Consider the following 23,411-nt stretch of genomic DNA (forward strand, 5'->3'; position numbering starts at 1 on the left):
TAGCGTCTAAGTTTTCAGCCACTCTATAACGTTTCGACTGTATTGGCGATTCATTGTCATCATTATAGCCATATCTAGCGACTGCACACCTCCGCCCACTGCAGCGCAAGTTACCTACACGAACCACGTTATAATTATCGCTGTCAACGCTGCATTTGTTTGAAGAGCATCTCAGGTTATCAATATCATCTCTGTATTGGTCATCCCTAATATTACATCTGTCTCCAATACAGAGTTCGTGATTGTCAGCACTCCTGGTAACACTGCATCGTTCTCCAATGCACCGCAAGTCTTCTCGCGATCTGCCACATCTGGTCCCAGAGCATCGGAGGTTATCTCTGTCGTCTTTATTATCTGCGTTTAAGCCACACCTGTTTCCATTTGCTCCAATACATCTAAGTAAATCTTTTATACTTCTGCTGGAATCGTCTCTATCATCTTTTCTATCATCTCTACTTCTGCCACAGCTCATACAACGCAAATCGTTTCTATCATTTCTGTCGTCTCTACTTCTTCCGCAGCTCATACAGCGTAAATCGTTCCTATCGTTTCTGTCGTCTCTGCTTCGACCGCAACTCATGCAACGCAAATCGTTTCTATCGTTTCTATCGTCTCTGCTTCTTCCGCAGCTCATGCAACGCAAATCGTTTCTGCTTCTTTCCGCAGCTCATGCAACGCAAATCGTTTCTGTCGTTCCTATCATCTCTGCTTCTTCCGCAGCTCATGCAACGCAAGTCGTTTCTATCGTTCCTATCATCTCTACTTCTGCCGCAGCTCATACAGCGTAAATCGTCTCTATCATTTCTATCATCTCTACTTCTACCGCAACTCATGCAACGAAAATCGTTTCTGTCGTTCCTATCATCTCTACTTCTTCCGCAGCTCATGCACCGCAAATCGTTCCTATCGTTTCTATCTTCTCTGCTCCTGCTGCAACTTCTCCTTGCACATCGCAACTCCTCAGCGTTGTTACTATCTTGTTCAAATTTCTGATCGAGCTCTTTTAGGAATTCTAATACTTCCTCGACATTATCAAAATATTCTTGTCTGCCTGGCGGAGGACCTATCACAACTGTGGTTTCTTCTTCAGATGATGGTAATGATGATGCTGGAATAATGACAGGCTTGACTGATAGATCTCCGAGTCTTTCGTTAATGTTGTTCTTCAAGTTCTTCAGGGGCGAATTATTATTTTGAGAAGAAATTATAGCTGTGTCCTCGTGGTGTGTCTTAGGCCCGTCCTCATGATGAGTTAGCGCTATATCGTATTCCCCTTTCTGATTGGTCAGTAGCTTCAACAAGTTCTCGAATGCATACGAACCTTCAGGTGTCGGCTTACCCCTTATACAGCATATCAGTCCAAGGAGGAGAAAATATGAGATCTTAGACGCCATTACTCACAGTATGCTCGGTACCATACTGTTCTTCTCAAACTAGCAATGGAGATTACTTTATCGAAACTTTTGGTTATAAGGAAGCGTGCGTGATTGACAAACTAGTTTTAAAGGCGAAACTATCTGTATATAATTTGCCGTGATATTGGTAATTTAGACATCTCCTGTCACGACGTATTGTGATGAGTTTTGAAGTTAATTAGTTATCCTTTCATATCTGATCAGCTTTCTATTATGTTCATGTCATAGGTATTTTGAAAGACACGTGGGGATGTCTTTCATATATTTACCTACTTATTTTTGATCGACTCTCAAAAACGACGCGGTTCAATATTCCTCCCTCCCTATTGCATAAATATTTTATGGATGGTCATTGATTCATCTGTCATGTCATGTCACGTGCACCTACCAAGTTTCCTAATTTCTGTTAAAGAATGTTTCTCCTGCTAATAAAGAATAAGATGCTACTAAGAAAATGGATTATGAGATGAGTTTTTAAATGGACTAAACATGGCCATGCAAATAACTTGTTTTCTGGCAAAAATCTAAAAAACTTTATCACACATGTCACACTATATTTTTTATAAGGTTTTTAACATAATAATTACTATCCTAGCCAAAACCAACGGCAGATTTCGTTAACTTAATTTAATGCGAAAGCTGCGCTCAATGAACTGTTAATTTTATTGTCTTGTGTTTCCTTTACGGATGAATTAAGTTCTAAATACAATTCCAATATTTGCAGAATCAACACAGTATGATTACGTATGATCTAAAACATACTTATTAGATGCAGTATGGCGGCCAAGTACCTTTCGTTGGTTTTTGACTAACTATAGGTTTATAGGTATAAGTTTATTTTCCTTTAGTCCAGAAGATCAAAAACTAACCTCAGGAAAATAAAGTAATAAGTCATAATTTTATTTTAATCAAAGAACATTTACAAAGGAGGTCTCAAATAGCCGTCAACTTTAAAAATAAAAGGCAGAACATGGTTCATTAGAACTTCACTCTCATCTGCACTTCTTCTAACCCTTTGCTCTGAATCGTCATCATCGAGTCTTCTACTCGGACCTTTAATACGCTGGAAATGCTTCAAATTCTCTTCAAAATCAGACATCGTCCCACCTTCTTTGCTGTCCATTCTATCATGGTAAGCAAAATCACCATCATCGTCAGCTCTTCTAGTCAATGGTACTTTAACTCCTTGACGTCTGAAGGAATCATCGTCGTCTACTAGTGGGGTCCTATGTCTCATGGACCTGTCTACAGCACCCATCATTTCAGTGAGGTCGAACCTGCTGTTAGTATCTGTGAAGCTAAGGTCTGCTTGCACGTAGTTCTCGGCTAGTGATGCTGAACATAGTAGACAAATGCTCAGGAGTTGCCAGATCTGGAAGCAATTGGGTTTGAATTTAGAGTGCAGTTGTTATTTGGTTCATTGCTGAGGATGAACTAACCGTTAAGAGGAGAAATCACATAAATAAGATCAATATTACATTAAGCTTTGAAAATTAATAATTTCACTAAATGTATTGTCCAGGTAGTTTTGTAATACATCATCATCTCCAACGACATTTTTATTGTCCGACTGCAGGGCACTTGCCTCTCCTCCAGGAGGATCGAGTGTAAATCAACATGCTTGCTCAAGGCGGATTGGTGTATTTAAAGTAATTCATCTTTAAATAAAACCCGAATAAATAGTCAGTATATTCAAAGTACATAATCTTAGCAACAATATCGAAAATAATATCTTACCATTTTGTTTATTCGCAGTTTCAAATCATATTTTCTGAAAATGCCTTTTGCTTTTGCCTACCAGGTTTATGATTCTAATTTTACGCTTATAGTTTTCATTAATTCTTAAACAATTAGGTATTTGTTTTAGTGCTTTGTGTAGTTCGTGGCTAGGTAACAACCGAATGGGTCTATCGATCATCAGGGTCTCCGCGGTCGGTGCGTGGATGGGTGAACGTCTATGTCATAACGAAAAAAATAAAAGGAAAAATATAATGATAAATGAATGAACAATATATGTATAAATAAATACTAATATACAAGGTGTTGATTTGCATTTGTGCCATAGTTCAGGAGGAGGACATACAATACGTAAATAATCGATTGGAATTACAGTAGATGGGAAAAAACTAATATGCATTGCTTTTTTTGTCATTGTAATGTCGTGGTATTTCCGAAGTAATCCAATTTTATGAATGAAGTTTATGAGTGATCGTTGCTTATGCTTTGTGTTTGCGTTTGTGTAAGGGTGCAGCACGGTTTTAACGCCAGTAACATACGCGTCAAGTTTAAATAAGGCTAGATGACATTTACGGAATTTCGAAAAAAAATTAAAGAAAAAAAATTACGTACCAATTTTTTTATTGATTTGGGTCGAGAATCATTAGCATAATTACCTCCTTTAATATGGCACGGATGCAAATCAACAGCTTGTATACATACAAACATATAACTATTTAATACTTTCTGCTTACGTCTAAGTACATACTTATAAAGGATTTCATGAAATCCGATGAAATCGCAAAAGAATTGATTTTCAATGCCTATGCTGGCTTATTATCTGCCAATTATCAATCTTCATAAATGCTTAGACAGAAGATTAGAATCTCTTTGAGATGAGACTTGACAACATAGTAAGTAGGTTCAAGTTACAATGCAAACTTTTAAATCATTACAAGATTTGAAACCAATGTGTTTTTTTAAAGTAGAGTTGATAGAATACCTGCTAATTGTCTTATTCAAATAATTTGCCTAGTCTCTTCTCACACATAAGTCTAAGGTTATCCAAACTCATTCGATGAAATTAACAGGTAATACAAAATCTTTACAAACGGCTACGTGCTACTACGCCATTACTTTTTACTCTAGCAGAATAAAGCACAAATGAAAAGTAGTAGTTCTTCCTAACCAATGAGAACAGATAAAAGAGCTGATTACATAATTACCAAATAATTTAATAATTTTGAGCCTTAAGCTTATAATTATGATAAACATATAACAGTATTTGAATAATACAATTCGTATGTAACATAGCTCTTAACACTAACGTACCACAAACTCGCGGTTGGCGGTAAAAAAAATGCAAATGGCCGCCGTGACGTCACGTAGGAGCCGGCTGGCGCGTGTGTTCGCTTGATGGCGTTTTAATTACACGACATTGGTGTTTTATTGGCCAGAGCTGCTGATTTCCAACTTGATTTCAGAGAGAAAAATTTAGATGCGAAAATAGTGCTTTTGATGTTTACTGAAATTAGGTAAACGGTGAAATAAAGTTATAGTTTGAATGATATTAAAGGAATCTCTTTTATATCTAAAGTTATGTTTCAGCTTCTACAGGTTGGATAAACGGTCTTGATTCGAGATAGCTTGGAACATCTTTTAGCATGCCGTTGTGATGATGCAGGTTTAATCGATAAGCCCTAGTGCTAGAGTTTTCACAAGTTCACACGACGGCCACTGATGTGGACTTATGTACTGGTACTTTGATGCTCCAGGCTGTAGACAGAAGTTGGATGCCCAGCTTGGAGTAGCTGCTTTCCTCCTTAGGTAAACCTGTAGAATAGAAAGTCAATGAAAAAACATTTTGTACGCAAAATTACGAAGCCTGAATATTCTTGTTTATAAATATTAAAGCTTAAATCTTCATCATTAGTGAAAAAAGGTAAGAGTCGTGGGCAATCGTAAACAATGCTTATAGAATTAATAATTTATGAAGAATATGCCTGATTTCTATCAGGTGGGCGAGAGGGGGAAAACCAAGAATCACCCTTCGAGGTATACCTATTTAAAAAACAACCTTCAATTTTCAAACGATAAAAAAATGATAGTCCTTCAGTTTTATCTATTTTAAAAACCTTTTTTAACCCCCGACGCAAAAACGAAGGGGTGTTATAAGTTTGACGTGGCTGTGTGTGTGTGTGTGTGTGTGTCTGTGTGTGTATGTGGCATCGTAGCTCCCAAACGGATGATCCGATTGTAATGCGGTGTTTTGTGTTTGAAAGGAATGTCATTCGGGAGTGTTCTTAGCTATGTTTGGTGGAAATCGGTTCAGGTCTTCAAGGGCATCAGCTCGTTTGATAGGTGTGATAGGAATGTTACACGCTCAGTTACTTGCATGCATATGTGGAATCTGAAATTTGAAACACTAATGTCTGCTGGAACCACTGAGCCGGTCTGCTGTTAGGGCACGAAGATAGGAGACGTAACCCTGAACTGCCTTTTAGTAAACGCATCGAGTTTGGGCTCGTTGAATTTGTCTTGACGAGTTCTCTTCATGTTTCTAATTGACGAGAACCTGATGCTGGAAATGGGATGTGACGGATGAAACCCTGGAATGCCGGAATGAAACGGATAAACCGATTTATATTTTTGCTGAATATCTAGTATGACCAAAGGTTAGTCTTTATTGTTTCTCAATCTGTGCAATTCTCGCAGAGCCAGTTTGTCATGAGGATTGTTAAACAGCTTCCTTTGGCCGAGATCGCATATAGCGACCCCATCTTAAAATAAAAGAAATTAAATGAAAGAAGGAAAAATTAAGGAGCTCCTTCAAAAAGCGTGAAATAAAATTAAATTATAAATTTAAAAAAACCCCCGACCCAAAAAAACTACGCAATTAAACCCTATAAAAAGCAAACAATAACTTTTAACACTACGTAAGTACCAACTAAAGCATGTCAGACTAAACTAAATTTTGACGTGTCGGGGGACCGCTTTTTACCTTTAAAAATACTTACACAAATCAAATGATACCTACCTAATTACAACATTCGTATAAAAAAACACGTATCTAAACACAATTATATACAAAGTTATAAGTACCTAGTATGTATAATGTAGTAGTATATAATTACTTCTAACGTTAGGCTAATAAATTAGAGCGGTCCCCCGACACGACAAAATTTAGTTTAGTCTGACATGCTTTAGTTGGTACTTACGTAGTGTTAAAAGTTATTTTTTGCTTTTTATAGGGTTTAATTGCGTAGTTTTTGTGGGTCGGGGGTTTTTTTAAATTTATAATTTAATTTTGTTTCAAAATCATCTATCAATAACATTTGAAATATTGCATAAACTCCCTAATGTACTGACTTGTACTACTGGCTTTGAAGATCAATATGCCTAAATAAGCGTTTGTCTCATTCTAACTACCAGACAAGTTACACAAGAAATCCAAAAACAGACCCCATGAATGTAATAATGTCATATATCACGTAATTCTTGTTGCCAACTGTTAAAACAGTGGAGGTATCGCCAGGCACGTGCGCTCGCGGTCGTGGCCGTTGAACAACTGAACAAATATTGTTCGAAATTTGAATTAACGTTCGATTTGCGACGGGACAGGTGTTCGGTAACTACGCTGTCTGTTGTCTATGCCTATTGTTATGCAGATGAGGTTAAGACATTGTGGGGCTCGAAGAAGATTTTAAGACAAACTGTTCAATTAAAATTGTTTGAAAAGTTTGAGAATTCTTTCTAGAACCCGTGAAATGTGTTTCTGAAATATGAAATTGGGACACTTTTGTTCAAAGGATTGCCTATGTCTGAGTTACATGATTCATGTACGTAACCCTTTACATACCAACTCTTATTTTTTCAGGGGATGTACTTAATGCAAGTGAGATGTAATCTCTTGATCCTCCAATTTAAGCACTACATGAGCCTTCCCCTATTAAATAAACAATTTTCTTATTTGTTGATCTAAATAATTTTTAAAAGCTTTTGTTTGTTTCATTAATCTGTATCAACTCTACATAGTAAGCAAGTAACTAGCTTGAATTACCATAAATACTTACCAATATTATTCGTTTCCGGACCTGTTCATCGAAGTCAAAGCAATGTTAAACTGAAACGAATGGAATGTGCTCTATTAAACAAGTAGTAAGTATTAAGTCAAAGCCCAATAATGTCATTATTAAATGGAACAATAAATAATGGAGTAAGTGTAAAGTTTTCAGCGCAGCTAACACAGCTACCAGGCGCCCATAAAACGCAAGCGATCGAGCTGAGCACATAAACTGAGGGTTAGGCACAACCGAAGCTGTTAACTGTTCGTTCGGCTACTTTGCACCTGTGCCAACTATACGGCTGACACTAAAAATTACCCCTTAACTTATTATTAGTATGGATTTTAGAGATTAGGATTAGATTGATTACGTGATTTTGATTTTTTTTTAGACGTTGCCCTATATTTTGAGTATTTTTTAGAATTTGTAACTTAAAAACGTTGCAAATTTTAAAATACTTACTTTGCCACTGGGTTGGGATGCAAGACTGCCAATAGCAACTCGAAAGCTATTAGAGACGAAAAAACAAAATTTTCTGCTAAAACATATCATAACACTGATTTAATGAATACAACATTCCATCATTCATTATTACTACAAAACAGCATTTAAACAAATATCAATAAATTTAAAAGAAGCAATAACCAAACGCCGAGCGAATTAGCAATACCCAATTTGAATGTGGAAAACAGACGCAGAACGTTTGCCGCCCAACAGCTGAACACTTGAAAAAAAAAAGCATTTTCCGAACGAATGGCGCTTAGACGCAGGCGTTCCCGCCCTCAGTGCTTAAGCAGACGCGAAACGGAACGCACGCGTCATTCTCCCGCGCGAACGCCGCGGCCGGACATCGCGACGAGAAAAATTACCAAAAAAAAATCAAAGTTATCAATCCTACCTTATTAATATTTTAAAATTATTTGCCCAGTTGATTTTCTTGTTTATTAAAGTGAACATTTGGGTTTTTGAAAAGTGATTTATTACAATAGTGCGTGTAACTGTGGCAGATTGCAATAAAAAACGGGGGAAAGCTGTTTGCTGTCATCTGTCAAAAAGGTTGAGGTGAGCGATGAAATTTAATTTATTATGCCGTTAGTTATAAATTACTCTGAAACCTTACAATATTTCTTGTAAACTTTTATATTTACTACTTTAGGAAACGTGTAATATAACTAACGTTAACTGTATGTATGATGTTATCCGGTATTTAAATTAATGAATATTTATTTAGGTACGTTTCAAAAGACGAATATTCTGAAGCCCTAAAAGCTTGGTGTAAGATAAGCACTAGATTCAAGTATAGTAACTGTATATGGAACGTTTGTCAAGTATAGCGTATGCCTCATCATCCTCATCCTCCGAGCCTTTTTCCAATCATGTTGGGGTCGGCTTCCAGTCTAACTGGATTCAGCTGAGTACCAGTGCTTTACAAGAAGCGACTGCCTATCTGACCTCCTCAACCCAGTTACCCGGGCAACCCGATACCCCTTGGTTAGACTGGTGTCAGACTTACTGGCTTCTGACTACCCGTAACGACTGCCAAGGATGTTCAATGACAGCCGGACCTACAGTTTAACGTGCCATCCGAAACACAGTCAGTGGTGTCTAAGATATACTTAGAAAGTACATACAAACTTAGAAAAGTTGCATTGGTACTTGCCTGACCTGGGATCGAATCCACGCCCTCGTACTTGAGAGGTTGGTCCTTTACCCACTAGGCCACCACGACTTTGCGTATAACGTATGCCTATATCTAGTTATTAAGATACATGTTTGTTTTGAAATTGAAATTAGAGTAAGTAGTTGTAGTTAATTGCTAGTAACTCTAGGCTATCTAGATCATTTAGTAGTAAATAATATTACACTGTTGTCCTTAATCAATTTTCAATACTCCTTGGTCTAAGAATATTGTCAAATTGAACTGAAAATTACCTCTTGTAATTTTCACTTATGGTCTGATTTTTTATACAAGCTTACAGATCAATATTATGGAGTAAATAAGAATAAAGAAGGCCTTCAAAACTAGAGCAAAAACGCAAAATGAGAATATATAGAAAGCCCTAAAAGATCCATCAGTCATCTTGTCACGGTTAATGTTTGAAACGTTTTGCTAACATTAAAAGCTCCTTAGCCTTATCTTACAACATGTTTTATTTAAATACCTTAACATTTCATATATGTATTACGTAACGTAGCCATTTTCTTCAAGTCGCTTATTAAATGTTGTAATAAAATTCTGGCTATTTAGAAAAAGGCTAGTTAGATCCACTAACCACCGCAACCAATAATCTATCTAAGTATTTCTTGATTTGCTTACTAGATAATATAATTTTGACTCTAGGCCCATACAAGTAAATAACAATTATTATCCCTAGTAAGCAAAACAACATATCCATATAATTATAAACGGCCATAACAGCACAAACTCTTCTTCACCAACCCCTAACAATCTAAGAACCAAATTCTAAACGGTCCTTCTATCCAAAACAAAACTAGTTCTTCTATCCAAAAGGACCACAAACCGAGCTCAATCCGATCATTCCGATCACACAAACAACAGTGCACATAAAAGTCGCCATTACTCTTAGCTCACGTCGTAGGGGAATAAATAAAACGTTATTAGTTTTCATAAAGGTCCACCTGTGTCTGCATCAGCTGGTGACACCAATATGGCGATCATTAAGCTTGGCTCCAAGGTTCGTGCCATATGCGAACCACATTTCGATAAAGAAAAATTGTATGCTTGCTTTTTGTGGTGTTTGTTAGTATTTTTTAAAGGTTTTAGGATTTATAAATCTTGAATAAACAGAAATAAAAGTCCTTTCGCGGTTTTGATTTCAGTAGCTGGTTGTCCAGAATGTGTATGTCTCTTGTGTGTATTAAAAAAATATGTATGTGAAAAGCTAACTGATTTCGCCTTTCTATTTCCTTTCAGCTTAGGTTTTGTAAAAGAATAATGTATTAAGCAATGTTAAGTCATAGATGAGTATTGGAAAGCCAATTAAAAGAATAGCTTACCACAAGAGAAGAGTCTATCTTTCCATAACAAAAATCAACAGAAATTATAAACTAAAACTAGTCTAAACCACATCCACATTCCTCAAAAATATTTGGTAATGAACTGCATCCAAATCCCGTCTATTAATATCTCAAAGTAAACAAGAAGTTTATAAATAGGCACAAAGTTTACTTAACACCACGGGCAAGCTCCCTTACTTCCTGTTAAAAAAAAACAACATAATTTTCTCTATGGCAACTTTAAACTTTACTAAAGAAAATGTTACCATTTACCGTAATGAAGGTTATATTTTCCAAAGATATTCGCTTTTAAGTTTCATATTTTTCGACTCAAAAGACCAAATTTCGCTTTTCGCGTAGGAAAAGCGTTTAAGAAATTGTATTTTCTCACTAAGCGTGTACTCTAATTAATATTCTTTGAAGGTAGGCATTAAATTAATGAAATAAACACATGGCTACGAGTTCTTTTTTACATTTTGAGTTTTTTGCTTCCGTGGTCTTGTGGAAATTCTTTTGAAAACAAAATGCATGCATGGTATATGTAATAGATACGCCTGCCTGAAATTAATAAAACAGCAAATCTACTCTTTAGCTTCTAGCTGCTAACTGTTTCAATAATTATCTAAACCTACAATTAATTTAAAACGCACCAAATATGTAAATAAAATACTCCCAAATACATAATAAACATATATGTATGTCTGATTGATAAACAAGACAACATACTTATGATTGTCTTACAAAAATATATTAGTCAGTATTCGGCAGTCACTCTATTTAAAACACTGATACTTGACTGCATTCGGTTAGACTGAAAGCCGACTCTAACAAGGTAGGGAAACGGCCATTATTACTATTTCACCTTTCTTTAAGACTTGTAACCGACCATCATACAACGTGCATCTTCAACAATCCCACCCGTATGACGTACACCACTTCAATGGCGGCCCCATTCGGTCACCTTAGGCCCGCATGTCTGCCCCGTATTTATTCAATTAACTTTGTTCACTCGTAAATCAAGCTGTATCGGGGCTATTGCTAGTTATTGTAAAGTGTGAATTGGAAACTGCGGGTAATAGGATTTTGTTGGGAACATTGATTTTTGTACTAAGTATTAGTCGCTGCGTCAACTGTCTTTGAATTGTATGAAGTGCGTAGGTACTAGAAACGGCAGGAAAATCACATCAAATGAAAAGTCTTATTAATCAGAAAAAAACTAAACTGACTGAATAAAACTGTGAAGTTTTATACTAAAAACATCATAATACTCGTATATCATATCATGTCTATGTTTTTCGGAAATGGCTAGTACCTACTCTCGCTAGATGGATGGATACACTTACATATTTAAGAATCACCGAGCACAGGTGCATTTAATGCACCCCAAACGGACGTATCTATGTGTACATACTATTCTAAATATAGCATAGTACATCAATAAAACCTTATATACGTACTGTGCAATACAATACAAAACTCGAATCGTGGCTACGTATCAGTCGCATGTTATCTAAGCTCTGCTTACCGCGGTCGGTCCGTGAATAGGTGACCATCTATGACATAACCACGGGGGAACCCTTTATGACACCGTGTTTTGTAGTAGTAGTAGATAGTTTGGCAGCCAGAAAGTCTGACAACCAGCCTTACTAAGGGGTATCGGGGTGTCTGAATAACTGGGCGGAGGAATCGCTCCAATGTAAAACACTGGTACTTTGTAGATGGTTAGACTCGAAACCACTCCAACATAGTTATCAAAAGGCTAGGCAGATGATAGGTATCTGTATCTCTATTTCATCTATTCCTGACCACATATACAAAACTACCAAACACCCAAATCCCAAAAGTTGAGCAAACAGTCCGTCTATAAGTGGGGTCTAATCTCCTAAATTGCTAAGTGTATTTCGGTGCAGTTTTCGCCGGGGCTGAAGAGTTTTTCGGCACAATTCGGGCTTAGGTATTAATTCAGTGTGCGGGGCATTGGTAGATAAACATCACATCAGCTGTGGCTGTTCCCGCGCTAAAACTGACGCAAATTCTACTATGAGCTGTGTTTGTGTGTGTGTGTGTGTGAGTGTGTGTGTGTGTCATGTCACAGGGGAGACAGAAGATCTCGAATTGTTGGTTATTGTTGCGAATTTATAAAATGTTTACTGAATCCTTCCTTATTAATATTATAAAAGGTTGAAGTGTATGTCTGTCTAGACACACACGTTATACTACTATTTCACGTTATATAATATCCACGCTTTGAAGTTAAGACTACTGAAATGGATTTAAATAAATATTTGGTACACAGAGGTTAAAGCCTGAGAAAGGACTTAGGTCACTTTTTACCCGGATGCTGGAGACAGTTATCTCGGGACATGACAGTTACCACAGGAAAAAGCTTGTATGTAATAGTTACAAAAAGTAAAGATTTGATGGTTTGTGTGTTTGTTTCAATTGATTAAGCTCTAAATCTGGATACTGAATCGATTTGAAAAGTGCGACTTCTGCGCCATTTCTTTCACATGGTGAGCTGGTAACCATGGCAACGGGTGCTATTGATAGGATAGCAAGTTGTGACGTAATTCAGTGGAATGAAATATTGTTTCAATGCGTGACCCGCACGATTGCCGGTTATAGTGGTAAATCTATTCAGTTTTATGGCTAAACCAGTTATTTGAAAGCACCTTCTACGCTATATGGCTTTCCAAACTAGCTTTTTAGTATTCAGACATTCAAAATATATTTTCTTTACATTTTAGTTTCTGCTTCATAATTTTCATTTTTTTGCGGGTTCCCTGAAAAATTTGTAACTTCATGCGGTCTTATATAAGAAAAGCTTATAACCACGACACAATAATTTACCAGTTATTCTACATTCTTCATTTGAATTGGTTCAGTCGTTATACAGTGAAAACATAATTCTAGCCCACCACCAAAATTCAAGACAATACACCATCGATTTAAAAACTAACCACATCAAGAAGAGACACTCCAACTTACTCCCTCAAAAAAACAAAAGAGCTTCAGTACCTCAGCAGTAAAAGTTGTAGGTAAAGCTAGCACATCCAGCAGAGCGCATCTGTGTCAACAATACGGCAGCATCTGTGGGCGCAGGTGCGCTCGCTTTACGTATAAATTGTTACAGGGAAATTCCAATAACGGAGGGTTCCTTGGCGCTTTTAGTGGCCACGACACGGCGACGGGGCGTGATCGATCGGAGGCGGGAACGGAGTAATGTAAAGGTCTTGTTGTTGAGTGTAGTTTTGCAGAATCTTGTGAAAGAACTCTAAGAAACCTGTAGGATTAACCAAGATAGAAGGGCTCTGCAATTGCTAAATGATTTTAGAAATGTGATCGAAAGGCAGGCTATTACATCGACGGAGGATAATTATAATCACTGCACTTCAAAACGGCAATGCTGCCAACTAAGGCACGCTTTAAGGAATGATCCCAGTCGACAGCGATAGTAAGGAATTTTGAACGTAAGCCGTGACAAGAAGTAGGTCAATATTAGCATTTTTGACGCAATTATGGAAAATGCGGCAGAACTGATTGAGAGGTAATAAATAGTGCGTACACTAGAGATAGAAAGTTCTCTTTATCCAGGTATGTATGAAAAGTTATATAAAAAGTACCTATCTACTCCAAAACCGGCCATTACAAATACCAATTGAAGGTATCGATTCTCTATTATTGTATTCTCAATTTCTCAGTGTCGTGTCGTGATCGTCTCGGCCTCTAAAAGCAGTCAATAACATAAAGGGTTAGGTTTCGTGAATAGACTGTCGAGTTATTAGATTTTTTCCTACAAACTTATAGCGATCGTATTTTTTTCACTTCAATTATACTGATATAGGTCTATTGAATTGTCCCTACTGATCATTTTATATTATCTTCTTTATTGTCCCTCTAGTGTGTTATTTATTATGGGCCCAAGGATGTAAAAAAAGTTTGTGTGAAATACCTGATACAGTTGAATGAAAAAGCTCTTCATTGAATATTTTTTGCCTGAAAACATTGAGAGAGTTTTGGGAAAAAAGCTACATTGGTTGTTGACATGACGTCAATATCACAATGTGATGATGTTACAAGTCCATGTCACATTAATTTATTGAAAAAGTAAGTAGAAAAACCGTTGTAAACAAAACTATAGAAAACGAAGTCCATCTTTAGCCAAAAAGCTCTTCATCTTGGTATCTATTTCTTCAGTTGTTTTTTTCATTAGCAGACAAAACAGAACTTGTTTAAAAAAATATTAAAAATGTTCCACTACACCATGATGAGGATCCACAAATAACTCACAAAGGACCCAGCAACAGTGTTGTTGAGCACAACTAACTGTGTGACGTCACGAGGCGTTGGGTTACATTGTTTTTGGCGGCGCCGGCGCACCTGTGTCAACGCGCGGCGCGTGCGATGAGGCGCCCGAACTGGGCTCCGGACTTGTGGTCTACGGATTCTTGAATTCTAGTTTTAGATGTAAAATGGAGTTGTAGTAAGGAAAAGAAGGAAGTTTTAGGGGTTTACGAATTTTTGTCATACTTTCAGAAGGTCTGTGAACGTTTGGTACTTATATTTGCAAACTGGACAAAAGAGATGGCTGGCTAGTTATTGACCATTCACCTATTCGGTAACATTTGCCTCAACTCCCTTCATACCTTGCATTCTTACGGCTTAAGGGTTCTCATTTAACTACCTTAGTTGTTTCGTTAAAAGTATCAATATGACAAATGATCATACGTTACGCACTACAATGCAGATTATCCTCCTTCGGAAGGACCATTTCATATTTTGTAAACATGATGTCATTATTAGCCAACTTTGAATAATAGATACCGAATTATTTAGTACTGTGATTTGCCTTGATAAATGATCTCAAAAGGCGTCTCAAAAGGCGTCTCAAAAAATATATGTTCAAGCCAACATTGGACGGCTTGAGTTATTGTTTTTGGCAATAACTTGACATCTGTACAAACAATCGGCGCGTGCGACGTCGGCGCCGGCGCACCAAGTGACGCCATGACGCTTTTGTTACTTTGCTTTGTTTTGATATATTTATCAAAGTCAAGGGGAAGATTGAGGAGGTGATTTAGGGCGTTTATTAGGGTCTTTTTTATGAATGTTTCAACTGAAGCTTGTCTAGGAGGTTAATACTTTTAATAACTTGTATCTTAAATTGTCGGAATATACTTACGTTTCTACATATATAGAGTTTTATTCCTATACCACTATCTAAAAGTAAGTATCGGTGACAGTAATTACAAATTTTCACCAACCATCGAGTAATGATGCATTACAAAGTCAATATTGCAAATAAGTATCATTTTCAGACCCTATAATCTATGGATCTTGTTATTTCTTCACTGCTGATCAATTATAGGGAAGGTATGAGCACTAATCAACATGCTACACATACGTTACTATGTACATATAGTTGCTGTCTTTCAAACACATCATTTCATCAGTTCGAAGATTGGGATTTTACCCTACGGATTTATGCCTACTACCTTTTGAAGCTTCCTCATCATTTAAGTACTTAGTAAAGGGTAAATACGTCTCAGTAAACGTTTAAATCATGGTGTAATTAGTGCCCCAGGTGGTGGCTCAGCTGTGCTCCTAATCGCACCGTTACGCCGCCATGATGCGACCAGCTAATGATGCTGTGTTACACCTACCACGGGAGAACGATCTAGAAGTTCTTAAGGATCTAGTATACAATATGCATTGTAAACAATTTTAGTGAATTTAATCAATCGAGTCCTGACAAAGATACGATAGCGCTGCTCATACTTGTATGTGTGCGCTGATGATACTAATGAGAATACGAAGATTTAAACATCTGTTGAACACTTGCCTAAAAAAGTGTATCTGCAAAATGGGCCTTAGTTCAACGTCATAATCTGTCATTTTTTTAGACAAGTGTTCAACAGACGTTTAAAAGATTTTGTGGTACACGACGGTTCTAGTTAAAAATGGTCACGTTCTTGTCGATGGCGCCCAACGTGGGCTCATTTTGTTTAGAAATCCCGAGTTGATGATTAAGACATAATATATCGTTAACGACTATAGCTTTCCGATAAATAGGAATTTATACTTATGATATGTAATATCCTCGATTGATATAACCCGTAGGTAGGTTCTTGAGTGGAAGTTTACATTTCTTCTGTCAAATAAATCAATCCATCATCACCTAAGTCCCAAGCTCACCTAGCTAGGCTATATTATATCTTCGTCATAATCCATTAGGCTTGCTCGTGGTGGCAACAGCCAGCAATCCGCCATTGTATAAATAACGTTAAGAGCACAGCTGCGCGCAGCCGCTGAAGCTAAATGCATCTCTTTCGCGCCACAAACGCTTTTTAAATAAAGAACCAGGTGTTCCAATGAGTTTGTGTTACCTGCTTGTTTGTAGTTTATCTATGGGAGGTTATGAATGAGGTTGGTTGGTGATAGAGAATGGTGCAGGTGCCATTATCAAAGTTGGCTCTTTGTCTCGCGCGTTTGTTAACTTTTTTATCATAACAGTAGATATAACAAGACAAACATGTACACTTCCTATTTTTAACCGACTTCCCAAAAAGGAGGAGGTTATCAATTCGGCCGGTATGTTTTTTTTTTTTTTTTTTTTTTCTATGTATGTACATCGATTACTCCGAGGTTTATAGACCGATTTACGTGATTCTTTTTTTGTTCGACTCGGAATAGCTGCCAGTTGGTCCCATAGTCATCAGGTCAGGATCTGATGATGGAAACCCTGAGAAATCGAGGGCAACCTTCGAAAGTTGTAGGCATACACAGGTTAAAAACTTGACACACAGGTGTACGCCTAAAAGCACTATTCAACTGTGAAGATTTGGAGCTGATCTGATGATGGAAATCAGAGAGGGTTGAGGGAACTCGACAACTGAATATGTAAACTACCTCGTGTTTGGGCTTAAATTATTTGTATTGACAAGACCTTTGCAACAGTGAAGGTTTGGAGCTGACCTGATGATGGAGACCAGAGAAAGTAAGTCGAGGGAACTCGACAACTGAATATGTAAAATACCTCGTATTTGGACTTATATTCTTTGTATTGATGAGAACTTCTCACTTGTATGGATAGTGACAACTATTCGTATCACTGAAAAGCTTTAAATAAAAAACTTTTTTACAAAAAAATTAAACCGACTTCCCAAAACACTAAAAAGCAAAAAAAAAAAACTATTTTTAGGTGCATCGGCCTAGAAGTCGGTGGCAAAATTAACTTAGTAACATCCATTAGACACCGACTTCTAGGCCGATGCACCTAAAAATAGTTTTTTTTTTTGCTTTTTAGTGTTTTGGGAAGTCGGTTTAATTTTTTTGTAAAAAAGTTTTACTAACATCCGCTTGATCTTAAGCAATATATTTCTTGTAAAAAGCAACGTCTCCGTCATTGGACCTTTACGCACTGTCGACTAGTCGCTGGTGACCGAGTCGCCAGTGACTGTGACTTTCATTAGCTTAAATAAGGTGTTACGCACTTGTCTCCGGCCCAGTTGCCTATGTTTCGGTCGCCGAGGGACTGAGTCGCCGCCGACTAGTCGACAATGCGTAACAGCCCTTAAGGTAATTGTTGCATAACAGGTAGGTATGTTTTACGTGTCCCTACTAAACTATTATGATTGATCAGCATATTATGTGTCAGCAGTGTCATGGATCAAGATTTGTATGCAATTTTCAAATATTGATATAAATACGTAATTTACTGTACAAAAAAATCCTCCCGCCCACATTTTTTTTCCTCTCCGAACAAATATCAATACCTACATTTCTTTGTAATAAACAATGGTACTTTGTAGACAAAATGTACAGCTTAGCGAGCAATTAAATGTAGATTACAGTAAACAGCCGCGAGATAAAACTGTCCCCCATGATCGAGTTGTGCGCCTATCACCGCCATGCGGGCCGGAGCGACAGCAACGGAACCACTAGGCCTCGCATTTTTAAGATTTAGATATTTTGTGTAACTTTTTCGCAATAAGCAGGTGTAATAATATATTGAATTGAGAGTGGATCTAATAATCAAAAAGTGAATTGGATAATGATCTATGAAAAAGAGAGCTTTAAATGGTATCTGATTTGTATGAGGTTTTACAATTGTAAAAATGGTGTTTCATAGAAATATTTAGTTTTATTGTGTTACTAACTAATTGGTTATACTAATTGTTTTTATTTTTGCAAAATTAGCAAGAATACATTAATAGCTTAAAACACCCAGCTTATATTTTTATTTTTGACTGGTCTTTATTGATGATGATGATAATTGTCATGATTGGATAATACGTTAGTCGCTAACGCCGTTCAATTCATATTGTTTTCTCGGAGTGACGTCCGATTTTTAGATAGAATAGAATAATACTACAAAAACTACGGTCAGCTTAATTTCGACGAAATATTTGATTAAAAAATCAATTTCTCTACTTTAAATTCGTATTTCTATTTAAAAAAATATGTATATAGGTAGGTTGCTGTCGCTACAGGGCCCGCATACGGGCTGGATTGGAGTACGTTTGCTTGCGAGTGCTGCTTGATAAACTGTCACCAGCGAGGACTTGCAGATAGCTGACGATGATGCTGGTGGAGTGACCCTTGATGCTTTGCCTTGTGTGTTGTGTCAACTAGTGATTAATATGTGTGGGCATCGTATTGTATGATTTTTGAAGATAAGCTGTTTCTTTGGCTTGGCTGCAGGGAACAAGACTTTGTATTCCTCAAACTAGGTTGAGATAATATGGTATTAATTTAAAAAAATCAAGGATATTTTTTATTTTATTTTTCTTAGGAAATTCCATCTTTCGGGGTGTCGGGTGCATCAAAATGATTTAACGTAGCGGTATTCAACAGTCTCAATAAAAAAAAAAAATATTGTTCGACAAATCTATCTAATTCTATACAGTACCGTGACGCATTAAATTCAACACGGAATCTAAAATACTTGAATGCACAAGTGCATACTAAACATATCTATCTAAATATAGTTAGCAATTTAGACTTGCATGCTATCACGCAACTTCACACACGCACATGCAAAACACTACTACATACACAAGAGTCGTTTCCAAACGACCTCATACAAGTTATCGACCGACTTGTCGTACCGCCCCCGCAGGCGTCTCCCCGCAACCGCCAACCAGTCACCTTCCAGCGCCCGCACGCGCCACCCGCGCCATGAAGAAAGAAAAAATGATGGAGCGATTCACCGAAGCCAAAATGTACCAACTAGTCAACATTTACAAACAATACAACTGTCTATGGGACATCAGTAACGAATTATACAAAAACAGGACAGCTAGAGACAACGCTTATAAAGAAATATTGCAAAAATTAAATATTCCCGAGTTAAAAGTCCGTGATGTTCCGCAAAAGATAAAGAATTTGAGGACCTCGTACTACCAGGAGATCAGAAAGATTGAAGCTAGTATGAAGGATGGCGTGGCGACTTATACGCCGAAGGTGTCCTGGTTCCCGATTGCTGACGAAATTTTACGAACGATTCCGAGTAATCGAGAGCGTTCCGAAACTGTGAGTTGAATGTTGCTAATGTTTTACTGTGTATCTATTTTATGTGTATATGTGTTACAGCTAAAGTACGAAATGTGCATACTTATGTGCCTAACTTAGATAAGGTACATATTTATGTCCGGACTTTTGTAGAATATCAATATTATATGTCACACTTCAATATTCCAATTATAGGTTTTCACTATTTTTTTAAGATTTATAAACTTCTCTTAATTTCAGGGATCAGAACCAGAAACAAGTAACAAACGATTTAAAAAATCCACAGAAACGAAACTCCCATCGTTAGACCAAGCCCCAAAAACTGTAACACATACTACACAACACTATGAACTACAGACAAACAACATGGATGACGAATTTGACAGCTTCGGTAAATACATCGCGTCAAGTTTGCGCGCCATGACAGAAGAAATGTCAATTATTGCGAAAATGGAACTGCAGAAAACTTTGGCGGGAATACAGTTGCAGGCTGTAAGACAGAAATATAAGGGTGCTCAACAAGAATGTGCACCTTCCACGTCTGCAGAACAACTGCTCGACTCTACGGAAGAATTTATGCCAGTGGCTGATTATGCTGTCAAAGTTGAAATGTTACAATAAATAGTATTTGGACTACTTTATTGTGACTGTCTTTAAGAATTCGTACTTATGGGAGATTGTTCTATTTAAAAGTAAAATGTTGCAAATTTCTAAAAGCAGGAGTGTTATGATTAGTGTTAATTTCGACGTAAATATTGAAATTTATAATAATTAAGTGTAAGCCATGCCAACGATTGTTAAATAAATAATTAAAATCGATCTCTTATGACTCTTATTTACTCTCTGTCATAATATACATAGTTGCATATACCTACATATTTTTTTGGATTCAGTTGCAAACTAAATATAATATAACCTACTGCTGAATTTCACCTTTAAGTCATATAGCATATGCAGCAATCTTATTTCATACTCAAATCATTAACATCATTATTTACTTGGATCTGGATACTATATCGGGTGTGTCGTTCATAATCATTTTAAATCCTATCACATATACTTTATGATATTCTATGGCGAATTGTAAAAGAAATTAACTAATCTATCCAGTGGTTTAGCCACAGGAGTCATTTTTCGTTTTTATAATTTACAACATCATGTGTAAAGCAGAGATAAAGTTAGGACTATCGATTGTTTTGATCGGTTGACAGCTGTCAGTTTTCAAGGGAGAATTTCAGTTGTTTGTAATGACTGACTTTTATATGGTGTTCTAATTTTCGCACATTTTTATTCTATTTACTTTGTTTGAAAAATTCATTTTTTTATTTTTACGTATTTTTCTTTTTTGTTTGTGTTAATCGACATATATTAACTAGTATATTAACGCATTTCATTTAATGTGATTGTGAACGACACACCCGATATAGGTACTTGCACTTCGAAATTTACTGATAACCCAAAAATCCCAGCACACATAGTAACAAAGTGTGTAACCGCAGCCCCCATGCTTGGTTTATCTGCGCCCTGAGCACACGATGCGGGACCCCTATCTGATGTATTGTGAGCCCATGTCGCACCTGAGGTTATGAGGATCATTTGAAGAGGTTCTAGATAACTTTGTTAAGATTTGTGGCATGTTTTTAAGTTGTCATTGGTATTGTAACCGATGGTTTTTGGGCACTGAAGGAAATACTCATCATCATTCATGCATAATTAGAGTAGGTATTAGTTTTACCTTTATACTGATAAATTACCTCCTTTGCAGACTATTAATAGCTGAAGAGAAAAGGCAATCCTTATTGTATGTCTGCGTATTTCTTATGATTTTTCAAATGTTAGAAGATCAATGTTAGAGTAAGTAATAAATGATTTGGAGGGGAATTATAGCAATGGGTTTCCAATTTTAGGATTTTTGTAAAATGTGGTAGAGACTAAAGAAACGAAAATAAAACTAAACTAAGGACTACGTTTGATCAAGACATAAAGATAGAGTTATAAAGAGCACCCATCACAATACAGTCACTAACCCAATTAGAACCAGTGAAACAGTGGTACAATCATGTTTGTCAATATCTGGAGTAATCCTCACGGAGCGGGCTCGTGGTGGGAGGGGGGGGGGGGTGCACGATTAATCGTTCGCCGACATTAATCATGCGGCACACCTGACGAGCGGACGTCTCCGCTTCGGTGAGAAAAATTGCACAACTGACAAACAAGGTTGTTTGTTGTATGGTATGGTCAAAATAAGGTTTGGTTTTTTGGGTAAGAAATTAATAATCAGTTCATACCTACACAGGTCGAACTGAAAACTCCCTTTTTGTAAGTCGGTTAAAAAGCATCAAATTCAGTAAAGGTAAAAAATGCATTTTCTATGATTTACGAGGTTATGCAACCCCTATGAAGCGATGCAAATACTATTTATTTGCCACAACTGAAGGCGCGATGAATGCAATACCATTGCCATAAAAGAATAAAAAAACTTACGGAAAGTTCACCTCACAAGAATTTCAATGAACGATGTAATTTTTTGTTTAATGAAAAATAGGAACCAAGATCCTTTTCCGAATCCTGACAAGGAACACCAAAAAGTCCAATAGCTTTTGTCCTCTAAAAAACAAAACACGGCCCCCACTTAAACACAGAACGAACGAACGAACCAATTTCAAAATTCAAAATCACAAACACCTGAGTTTATCTGGCGTCCGTTTAGCTGATTGGTTTGGTTTTAATCAAAGTTTCGCGCGCGGCTGCGGCTGACAGCTCGATTATGGCGGGAATTCGCTTAACATACTCGATTATGAATAAAAACTGTGTCGTAGGTGTCGCTTGCACGCGCTCTTTGTTCGCTACGAGCTGTTTTTTAACGTACCTTTAAAATTGGTAGGTTTATTTCAGTTTCTTTGTGTCTGTTGATATTTTTGTGCGGATCGCTTTTGTTTTTAATTGTTTTTTTTTTTATAGGCTGTGAAGGTTTCTCTGTTTCTGTCGTTGTCTTTGGGCCAACATTGTCAGCTTTAAAACTTTTTCTTCTTTTACTGTATCGGGTATGAGTAATATTGCTTCAGCATATTACTCTCAGTTCAGCATATTATTTTCAGATAAGTAGTAGCCTATTATGACCTAGCCTATTTTTCTAATCGTCTTGAGATTAACGCGTACGAACAAACAAACAAGCTTCAGCTTTACAATATAATAGTATGTACACTTGATACTTATTTATAGATACATACATACATAGATTTCCAACAGCCTAGTCACCAGATATCAAATGCTTTTACAAAATTATCATTTTTATTCTACGCTAATTAGCATATCTGTGTATGTTGATTTGAAAATGGAAGAATAACAGACAGATGGAGGTTTTCCCGCGCTTCGGAGTCGTTGCCATGGCAACGGGATCAACGTTTAGTTATTGTTTAATAGTTTCTTTGATAAATTAATCTAGTTTTGTGAGATTCTGGATAAATTTGAGCTGGAATATTTTGATAATTCTAACTTATTTAATTGGACTTTATTGGGGTAATTTCTCTTTACACTACTACCAAGAATGTGGTTGAATTTATTATTTGAACTTAATTTGCGATCAAGATTGTTTCTTGTATAAGTAAAAATTCAAGGGAAATCAACTGTATAGGCAAATGGTAATTCGTATTCGTTAACAACATACGGCAGACGATTCCGAAGA

The 23,411-nt window shown here is 36.8% G+C and overlaps 3 protein-coding genes across 3 annotated transcripts in view; 2 read left to right on the forward strand and 1 right to left on the reverse strand.

Moving 5' to 3' along the window:
- Nucleotides 1-2,302: 2,302 nt before the first annotated feature.
- LOC124641560 lies at nucleotides 2,303-3,175 on the reverse strand. Its single transcript, XM_047179661.1, has 2 exons — nucleotides 3,153-3,175; nucleotides 2,303-2,787 (listed from the first exon to the last, which is right to left on the reverse strand). The coding sequence occupies exons 1-2, from the start codon at nucleotides 3,153-3,155 to the stop codon at nucleotides 2,335-2,337; spliced, it is 456 nt and encodes a 151-aa protein (XP_047035617.1). The 5' UTR covers nucleotides 3,156-3,175; the 3' UTR covers nucleotides 2,303-2,334.
- Nucleotides 3,176-7,985: 4,810 nt separating this feature from the next.
- Nucleotides 7,986-23,411, forward strand: part of LOC124641637 (protein CBFA2T3) — a 51,936-nt gene continuing 36,510 nt past the window's right edge. Inside the window, exon 1 of the mRNA XM_047179797.1 lies at nucleotides 7,986-8,257. The gene's annotated coding sequence lies outside the window, so the exon portion shown is untranslated. The remainder of the gene's footprint in view (nucleotides 8,258-23,411) is intronic.
- Nucleotides 19,364-20,545, forward strand: LOC124641638. Its single transcript, XM_047179798.1, has 2 exons — nucleotides 19,364-19,747; nucleotides 19,967-20,545. The coding sequence occupies exons 1-2, from the start codon at nucleotides 19,394-19,396 to the stop codon at nucleotides 20,345-20,347; spliced, it is 735 nt and encodes a 244-aa protein (XP_047035754.1). The 5' UTR covers nucleotides 19,364-19,393; the 3' UTR covers nucleotides 20,348-20,545.

This window comes from Helicoverpa zea, chromosome 22 (genome assembly GCF_022581195.2).
Source record: "Helicoverpa zea isolate HzStark_Cry1AcR chromosome 22, ilHelZeax1.1, whole genome shotgun sequence".
NCBI classification, from domain to species: Eukaryota; Metazoa; Arthropoda; class Insecta; order Lepidoptera; family Noctuidae; genus Helicoverpa; species Helicoverpa zea.

What these genes read in the sequence shown, in the direction of transcription:
- LOC124641638 (XM_047179798.1), top strand. Translation starts at nt 19,394, where the DNA reads ATGAAGAAAGAAAAAATGATGGAGCGATTCACCGAAGCCAAAATGTAC. An exon ending in ATCGAGAGCGTTCCGAAACT is followed by an intron (nt 19,748 to 19,966) that starts GTGAGTTGAATG and finishes TCTTAATTTCAG; the next exon opens with GGATCAGAACCAGAAACAAG.